Consider the following 10,000-nt stretch of genomic DNA (forward strand, 5'->3'; position numbering starts at 1 on the left):
GTAAGGAGGGTGGCTTGGCTGCTGGGGATAATATCCCATTTCAGGAGTGTGCTGCCTTTTATAGAAGAGCATCTTCAACAGATGTTGACCACGAAAATCATCTAATTACAAAAATACGACCATGCCGTTTCTTTTGTTCTCGACCATCAGGGACAAGTTACTTTATTTTTCTTATCTATGGGACGGAGTTTCCTCGTATTTATGTAGTTCTAAAGATTTTTTTTGCTTTTATGGGGCCATACTTTTCAAAGGACAAGATTATTAAACACTTTGACAATGCTTAATCCGCTACAGTTTAGCTTCATGAGCAGAAAAATAAGATCGATCGATCGATATGTGGACAGGGCGTGCCAGAGCTCGTGATCTAGGAAAGCGTTAGGGGAGTCAAAAGTACAATAAGGGGAAAAGGTACATTGAGGGGAAATGTCAGACCGGCGACAAGCAAAATGCGCCCATATGACCAGCTCCGCCATTTAGGGGACAAAGGGAAGCTGTTCATGACTTTGTTTCCAGGAAATCTGGTTGAAAGAGTTGCTTTAATATTACACCAATAAACGTGGAGTTTAGTCATTCTAGCGCCACAAACAACAACGATAAGAGCAATAAACAAACAAACGCACCAAAAGCAAGAAAAACTTACAAGGTCAAGAATAACAGAATGGCGGAAACACTAGGAAATGCCCTGCAACATCGTTAAAATAATACAGTCTGCGTACAAAAGCCAACAGCATATAATAACTTTGTTCAGTGGATCTTGAACTACGTGCTTAGTCTATATCGGGTTCAGGACAACTTCCCCAGACGCATTTATATAGATTATATATATATATATATATATATATATATATATATATATATATATATATATATATATATATATATATATATAATCAAACTATTATTCGCTCACTAAGGGAAGCACTTAAATGAATAAGTGCAAAAGCTTGCACGTATACAGTACATTTAAAGCATTGGAGGTCAAAGATACTTGAATACAAATGCAGCGCCAACACGACCATGAACCAATTCTGTTTTCAGAGAGGGCCCATACCACGAAATGCCACAGGCCATTCGTTGCCCATGTATCCCAAAGGCATAAAAATGCCCTACACGTGGAACGTGACCCGGCAACAAAATCGTCTCGGAATAGAAAGTTACTGAACAACTTTCCAACATCCTCCTTTTCGGGATGTAACAGACAATCATCCCAACAGGAAGTTGAACAATAACCCATTCCATCAGCAACGACGATTATAAATACCATACCGGAACAGAAGATGCCGTCGACCATTCAAGACTGACGGAAGAACGAACCCATGGTTGACTGCAATACAAAGATCCATCAGGAAGATCTTACGTCTGAATAAACAATTCCCACTCATTCCTCCTTCAGGGATGTGACCGCAGCAGCATCTTTTATTCAGCACAAGAGCCTATGCAGGTCAATGAATTTCAGTCCTGCAGGTCATGGGAGTATCTGTCAAACCTGGGAGAATATTATACTGTGTTTCTGGTACACCATACCCATAATTGGTTTGTTAGTTTCTAAAATATTACCGAAATTTAAGCATAAACCATTCCAATATTCTGACAGGAAACGCAATATGACATTCTATGGTAGTAATTGCTAACTATGACTACCAATAGCAAATAAATAAAGGCGACTACAACGTACAAAAGAGCCTGCTTGAGGCAATAAAATGCCTCTGTCAGGTAATTTTTACTAAAATCTTAAAGGATGAATACAGGTAGAGCCCAGTCTCAGATAATTTTACATTATTATATAAAAAAAACTGCACGACAGAAAGTATCACTAACATTTGGTCACTAAAACTGAGCACAGAATATTGCAGTAAGTCACAGAAAGGTAGAAAGAAACCACAGTGTGAAAGGACTAAAGTGTTAAAGCGCGGGTTAAAATCGAACGGAACTGTCGAATAAGATCTAGTCATAAGCCTGTTGAGTACTAATGGCATCTAAATCAGGCCATAGACATCCACTATCAGAGCGGCGACTTGGGAGGCTGTAATCATCGATTCCGTGCAGTACCCAAATGACGATCACCGGAATGATTATATCTACCAACACTGTAAAATAAAGACTTCCTGATCAGAGCGGAGTGTTTCTTCAAATAATAAACATTTATACTTTGTTGCTTTACGATACGCGGCGATTTTAAGTGTAGAAGAAACAATTTCAAAATACTTAAGTTGGATGCTTGTACACTCTCTCTCTCTCTCTCTCTCTCTCTCTCTCTCTCTCTCTCTCTCTCTCTCTCTATATATATATATATATATATATATATATATATATATATATATAATATATATATATATATATATATAACATTATTCAGTCCCGGTATAGACTAGATCTTACTTCGTTCCGGTCTGATGGGTTTGAAAATGACCCTGCTGAATGCCAAGAGGTGCAAGGGCGAACTGCAGCAATAGCGATTCATTTTCTAATAGAAATCCTTCCTGGGGTTAAGATCTTTCAACTTCTTCAAGGAGAGTAATGAGAATGGATAGCACCACGCATCATAATCCAAGCTCATTTTGCTATTAGGAATATTAACTATACAACCGCTGGTAACTGCTTTAAAGGAGTATATTAACTTTATTCCGTAAATTTTCAGTTCTCGGGGAAACTTAATTTTTTATGTTACATCCACGGTGCCGGGTACCATGTATTCAAGGGTCCTGTTTTCAATATCTACATTGCATCCTGCTTCCACTGCCTATAATATTTCCACCAAAGCTCCTACATGTATTTCTTTTTTCAGTGGTGTATTCCTGTAAAAAATCTTGTACACTTCCAAACTATGTTCTCTCGCGAAGTATGTCTAAACTGTAACTTTGAAAAACTGAGTTCCGGTCAACTGTATAAGTTAGGTACAAAGTACAAACTCTCTTGTTCTAAATACATTTTCTCTCTTTTTTTTTTTTTTTTTCCTTTAGGCTGTTTTCAGTCACTTCCCAGCGTGTTTGTAAATCAAACCTGTGGGTCTCCTTTTGAATGAAAGTTCCTAAAACATAATAAAGATAACATGCTCTGTGCACCAGAAATTTCTAATGACGACAAGCTAGCTGAAAAAAAATTGAAACGGGCTTCAAAAGGCTTTGGTTGAGTAATGACAAGTTATGTAGCACTGCTTGTACAACCAAAGTGGGATAAGTCTACTCTTACCTGGATAAGGAGGCTTTCGTCTGTTTCTGGGAGACGACCAGCATAAAAGACCACAATCCATTGCCTTATATGCAAAATTAAACAACAAATTCGTTAACCACTTCCAAGGTAGCCTAAGGTAAGACTACTACAAAATCCAGAAAACAGTGAAGTGTTACAGATTGTCAGTTTTCATGTGACACAGAGTCATTTAAAACAAATGGTCACCACTTCATTTAAGACCAAACTGCATAACGAAACTACATTGTTTTTAAGTCACAATATTGAGATAACCACGATGGATATCAGTCATGGGTGTAAGCAGCAAAACACCAACCAACCCTTCCACTTCCTGATCACACACTAGCATCCTACGGGCTACGTGGGGACGGTCGAGCCTGCGGTACGGCGGTTGTTTCCAGCGTATGGAAGACAATTGCTGGCTGAAACTGTCGTACGCTCACAAGGCTTTTTTTTTTTTAACTAACTGTGCCTTGGTTCTGTGCGTGTTCTACTAGTAAATTTCTATGAACCAGTAGACAGAGATCACGTACCTGACGGTCTGTCGTAACTACGGAAAAGAACGTGGAAAATAAGTACAAATACGCGAGACTACAGCTACGTCTGGCAGGGGTGCTAGCGCTCATTGAACTATTTACACCTGTGGCTAATATCAGTTACAAGAATTTTATTTATTTGTTGATTTGTTTAAATAATCCGTGTTTGTTTACAGTTATTCCCACTACATAATACCAAGCAGCAATATTTAAATTCTGCCAGCGTACAATTTATGGTCATTACTTAATCTCAGTAAAATTTTGTATTGAAAATATGCAAAAGAAAGCAATTTGAATATGTTGCTCTTTGGAATTGTCAAGGGCAGTAATTATGTATACATTCAGTGAAAACTTCACCTTGCCTTTATTTACAGTGCTTGTCGATCGGGACGACGAAATCGAAAACGTCTCAGGGACTTACTAAGCCTATAATAAATAATTTGCCAATAATATTTAATTTTAACTTTTTTCGATTTGTGTACAGACAAGCCTGGCTCCCAACAAAGAGAAATTGAGAGCCTGAATCACAATTAAGGACTAATTTTTTTTCTGAGGGAAGGGGGTGGGGTTAGCGTGTGGCAGCCATGCCCTAGAGGGATGCGGGTTTGCCTCCAAGGCAGGGGAGGTACCCGACCCTGCCTCCTGTTATGACGGCAAAGCGTAAGAGCGACGATAACAGTTCACTGTAGATTCCCAACTGGCAATATCCTAGATTATTGCAGTACTTTGCAAATCAAAGAATGAATATAGAAAACAATGACCATAAAGGCGATTCTGTGGATTCACGTCATAACAACTCGTTGAAATATCTTGCCCAAGTCTTACCCTGACAAGGCCCGTAATGTTATTAAGATTATACGGCGAAGGTTAATCCTTATCACGTAACCTTCTTGACTTCTAATGAAGCTGAGAAGCCTGTCAAGACAGACCAGGAGGAGGCCAGCCTAGGCCGAGGATGCTGTCACAGGGTTAACTTACGAAACTCAAAACCCCTACAACCATTCATCCTTGGATGGCAGTAAACAGACCTGAAGAGTCATGTAACTGATACACAAATGAATGAGTTACTCTCGAAGCTCTTGTACTATAACTAGAAGCATATAGCACTTGTGTGTGTGTGTAAACTAACAATAATCTAGGTATTTGATACAATGGTAAACACCAACGACACCAAAACAGTGGAGGATATTAAAAACTAAACTGAGTTTTCAATATCATCATGATCTAAGTTTTGATTACATATGGCGCACACACACACACACACACACACAGAATAAAATTAAAACGTTTAATGTTTTGCTGTGGTGCGACATGAAAAAAAAATAGAGAATATAGCTTCTGAAGCAAAATCATACTAAATGTGAGAACAGTTGCTGAAAAAAAAACGTAAACAGACAAAGAATTCATGTTGCCAACTTCTCAGGGGGTAACTTTAAGTGGACGTCTTGTATTCTGTGAGTAAACATTATCAATATTTCATTCTTAAATTTACACAACTAACTTACTTATCGACCCATGCCTGGAAAAAATTGTTTCTTAACTAAAGGAATTAATCGCCACGCAATTTATTTTCAGTATCCGACTGATATGATGCTCAACACAAAAAATTGCAGATGAATACTGACGTGCAGCCGCACTATATGCACACAGTACAAGCCAGAAAAAAGTAAACACGTCAGCTTTTTTTCCTCACCACACTCAAACCAGCCCTCGGGATACTTTCGTTCGTCCATCAAAAAAGGAAAAGCGGGAAAAAGAGAGAAAGAAAAACCTCCAACCACAATCGGGAAAGAGAAAGAAAGTGAAACGCCTCTGGTCCATTGATTACTCTTATGGATGTAAGAATACATGTCTATACACACAGACACACATACACACATGCAAGTGCGTCTTTTGCGGTGGACGACGAAGGGAGAAGACTTGAAATCGCAGGAGAGGGCGAATATAATTGCTCGTTTTCCAAATCCCGATAGTTTGGTGCTCCTTCCATTAATGGATTAATTTATTTCAATGCTAACCAAATGGCACACATCAATAAACGCTAGACCTTTGATTTATTCAAATAATAATAATAATAATATACAAGAGTATGGGTTCAAGATTTCTTGAATGAAGTTTGAATATCGCATCGACTTCCTTGTTCCTCTTCTGAGCGTCATGTTACACACACACACACACACATATATATATGAGAGAGAGAGAGACAGACAGACAGAGAATCCTTCTATCTGAAATTAAAGACGAAATGCATAATGCACAGAAGCTCTTGTTATGACTTCAACATATCGAGATGTAATAAAATTATGGATTATTGCTATCATATCTAATAATAACAACAAAAGATTCCAGATATACACAGAGGTGGCTGCAAATATTCAAGAATCAGTATTAAGGCAGTTCTTGAAATAAAGACGAAGGCTCAGGGTCTACGATCTTTTCTTTCACCTTCTCCTGCGAGAGCTTCTTATATTTATGTGCCTCGGGATCGTTGTGGTATTGGATGAATATATATATATATATATATATATATATATATATATATATATATATATATATATATATATATATATATATATATATATATATATATATATATATATAAATATATATATATATATGTATATATATATCTTTTGTACTAATTTTTCCTCTTTTTTATGCATGATTTACCGTTTTCTACTTGTTTATATATATGATTTATTTCATTGTATATATATATATATATATATATATATATATATATATATATATATATATATATATATATATATATCTTTTCATACTTGTTTCCTCTCTCTCTTTTAAATGCATGATTTACCGTTTCGGCTTGTTACTGACAGAACAGACAGGCTGTCAGGTGGTGCACTACACGGCCGCCAGCGACGACCAGCTGTGCCAACAGCCGAGTGCAAATTGCTCATGTGTATGTAGTAACTGCATTCTGTTCTCAGGCTCACAAAAGGCTGCAATGTATCCACAAACAATCGTGAGGCAATGTACACGCCGCTAACAAGGTGTTGGTCAAAACAGGTTCCCTTCTTCTTGTGTTGTTCCTCAGTCATGACTTCTTTTTGTGATTAGTTTTTAACGGAAGAGTGATACAAATGAGAGGGTACTGCACTGCATTCATAATCATAATTATTACTGTCTAAGTTGGTTTCCTAACCTGTTCTTTCTTTGGCTGCTTCCGTGTATGTGTGTGTGTGTGTATGTGTGTTTGTATGAGTGCGTGCTTGTTCGCCTGGAATGCAGCCAACTCAACTTCTTAGCTCAAGAAAGTAACGGTACCCAGCAAGCCTAAAAGTTAATGCCTCGCTACAGCTTTCTTGGAAGGAAAGTTCCGAACTAGTAAGGGGAGTCGTCCCTGGGTAACTGGATTTGTCCTTATTAATGTGATTTTCCTATTTGAAATTGGTTTACTTCAAGAACGTCTTTTCTCTGATGACTGTAACATTCCGAATAAATAAGGGAATAGGTCTTAAAAGTACACACACACACACACACACACACACACACACACACATATATATATATATATATATATATATATATATATATATATATATATATATATATATATATATATATATATATATATTGTGTGTGTGAATAACAAAATCACACTGAAAATGCCAAAATCAAGTTACCAAGAGGCTCTACACCGTGAGCAGAATAGAGGCAGAATTCGTCTGTGCGTTGGGGTACAAGGGGAAGGGGAGGGAGAGCAAGGGTCGACGAGGATGAAGGTCATTCCCTGCCACGTGCCCCTCGGCAATGATTATCACAACTACACGTCAGACCGGAGGGCTCCGTGGGGATCCACCCCCAGGGAAGCACTTGGGAACGCTGACTATAGGTTGTGATGCTGAAACATTTATCAAAACACAGAGCCAACAGAACGGCACAAAAGACATACCGACACACTTTCAAGAAAAAGGGGAAAGGAGACTTTCGCTAATAAGTGACAAAGCGAAAAGAAAGCTTTCTAAAACGCATAGGATTCGGGAAATAACACGATAATACAAATAGAAACATCCTGTCCTTGTCATAAATCATAGCATATTTTTTTTTGTTAAAATCCAAAAAAAACCAATCGTCTAGTGACGCCAGGACGCATCTCTCTGTTCAGTGCAAATCGAGTGCGGACTTTAACTGATAAGTGTTAACTCTCAATACAAACCAGTCAGTCTCCGCTGACCTTCCTTATTTCATAATAATTTGATTTATGGCAAGAACTTAGAAGTTAATCAACTTGACAATCTTAACAACATTCCGTGCCATGGGAAGTGGTCGTGTCATTTTGAAAGCTTGAAAAATTACTGACCTTCGGAGATCAACATCAAACGAGCATTATGACAGTGATGAAAGCAGGTTTCAAGCTTCAAAAGATAGCGTGATGACCTCACCAGTACACTGGACTGCAGTAGATAAATTAAAGGGGATAATACAACACATTCCCATAAAAATTCCTCATGGTCCGACGTTTACTGCACAGTACAAATTCAGGAATAATAAAACGTTAGAAAAATATGGTAATGATGAATTGCATGTCTTTAAAGCAGCAAAAACATGGGTTCAGGATGCTCCGTCCAAAAAGATAATTCTACGCCTGTTTAAGGTTCCTCTTCAGTTACAAATAAGAAGTATAGCACAAACAGCCACTACAAAATAAATAACTAATATCTTGTTGAAAACATTACCAGGCAGGATATGTCGCACTCACTGGGAGGTTTTCACTGCGAAAAAAAGGGTTCAAACTCTAACCACATTTTCTAGTTTCCTACGATACATTACTCTTGTTCCAACTTCACGCGTGCCACAGGGAACATAGCACACCATGGAATCAAGAACTGAAGATGACAATAATCTCTACGAAAATGACCAGATATTTCAACATGCACTGTAAGTAAGCCAAAGCGTATGAACCCGAGACAGTGCACTCCTAAAACAAGGTAACTTTTCAGGGCGGGTAAGAAGGAACCATCCTTATTTTACGCAATTAAATGCTGACAAAAGTTGTTTTCACTTGTGTGAAAGTTACTTTCTATTACCAACCAACTTACATATTCAAAACTGTTTAAATTTTATTCAGAACCATAATTACGTACATAAAAAAAAAGGAAAGGAACAGATTGTAAATTTGATACGTGTGAGCCAGGAAGCTCAACGAAAATATCCAGAAGGAGATTTATAATGGAATACAATCAGCAGAACATACAAGGTCCTAAGCTATGCTCACTTCGCCTCGAATTTCGAAGACAGGTAGATTTGGTAGACAGATTTTCGCAGGGTCGACCGACCATCTGCTGGTGGGCAATTCCTACCCCTGGGGCTTAATGCCTCAGAGGGGCTAATATATACCCACTATCTGTGGTCCCACTTGTCCAAATGGGTTGAAGCTCGTGCTGGCATAAGGCCAGCAGAACCTATCCAAAACAACAAGGGAGATATAAAAATTGACCGCATTCCAGAGTTCAGGCACCACGAACGTTTTCCCTGCTACAATGAGAAACGTATTACCACGTCATTAATCGCTAAAAACGTAATTTACGGCAATTAAAACTTTTATATCGTTACTTTAATACTGATGCAAAAAGGGTTCTTCCTATAAAGAAAACATTTCATCTAACAAACCCAAGTCTCTCCGCAATTAAAAGTATTATATAACAATTAAGGGTAACGTTCCCACATAAACTGGTTTACGTCGTCATAACTAAGGATCATGACCAAAGACCCTTAGACCAGACCAGACCAGGACCCATCAGGCCTAACCATCCGTGAAGCGGCGAAAACAAGAATACATAAGCGGCAAGATTTGAGACCGGGCTCGGTCTCTCTTTCGGCGCATATTTGCCAGCACTGGTTTCAAGATAATAATAATAATAATAATAATAATGTCCCACAAAAGTAGTATCATGAAGTAATGTCATCCATCAATCAATCGAAACACTGATATAAGGTTTAAGATCTATTTTCTATGTAACACGAAATCATAACGTCTTGTTTAAGATACAGAGAGAGAGAGAGAGAGAGAGAGAGAGAGAGAGAGAGAGAGAGAGAGAGAAACACCAAACACACTAATCCCATTCACGAAGGACAGGTGTTCTCCCATGGTTATCCTCGACGATTTTTTTTTTCTTTCGGCCATTCGTTTGCCTCCCGCCTGTATTGTCCTGACAGAAAAGAAAACAACTTTCTCTCAGGACCCTTCCTTCCTTAACGAAGGATCTTCATCCCGCTTTACGCACGACGTGACTCCCTCCCGACCTCCTATT

The 10,000-nt window shown here is 38.2% G+C and overlaps 1 protein-coding gene across 10 annotated transcripts in view; it reads right to left on the reverse strand.

Moving 5' to 3' along the window:
- The window catches only part of LOC136854224 (uncharacterized), a 316,005-nt gene that overhangs the window by 35,567 nt on the left and 270,438 nt on the right, over positions 1 to 10,000 (reverse strand). Inside the window, exon 1 of one of the 10 annotated variants that reach the window (XM_067130568.1) lies at positions 3,190 to 3,573. The exons of the other annotated variants lie outside the window; for them this stretch is intronic. Coding sequence (XP_066986669.1) covers positions 3,190 to 3,250 — 61 coding nt within the window. The 5' untranslated portion in view covers positions 3,251 to 3,573. Of the gene's footprint in view, positions 1 to 3,189; positions 3,574 to 10,000 lie in introns of those variants that run through there. 10 annotated transcript variants of the gene reach the window in all.

This window comes from Macrobrachium rosenbergii, chromosome 28 (assembly GCF_040412425.1).
Source record: "Macrobrachium rosenbergii isolate ZJJX-2024 chromosome 28, ASM4041242v1, whole genome shotgun sequence".
NCBI lineage: Eukaryota > Metazoa > Arthropoda > Malacostraca > Decapoda > Palaemonidae > Macrobrachium > Macrobrachium rosenbergii.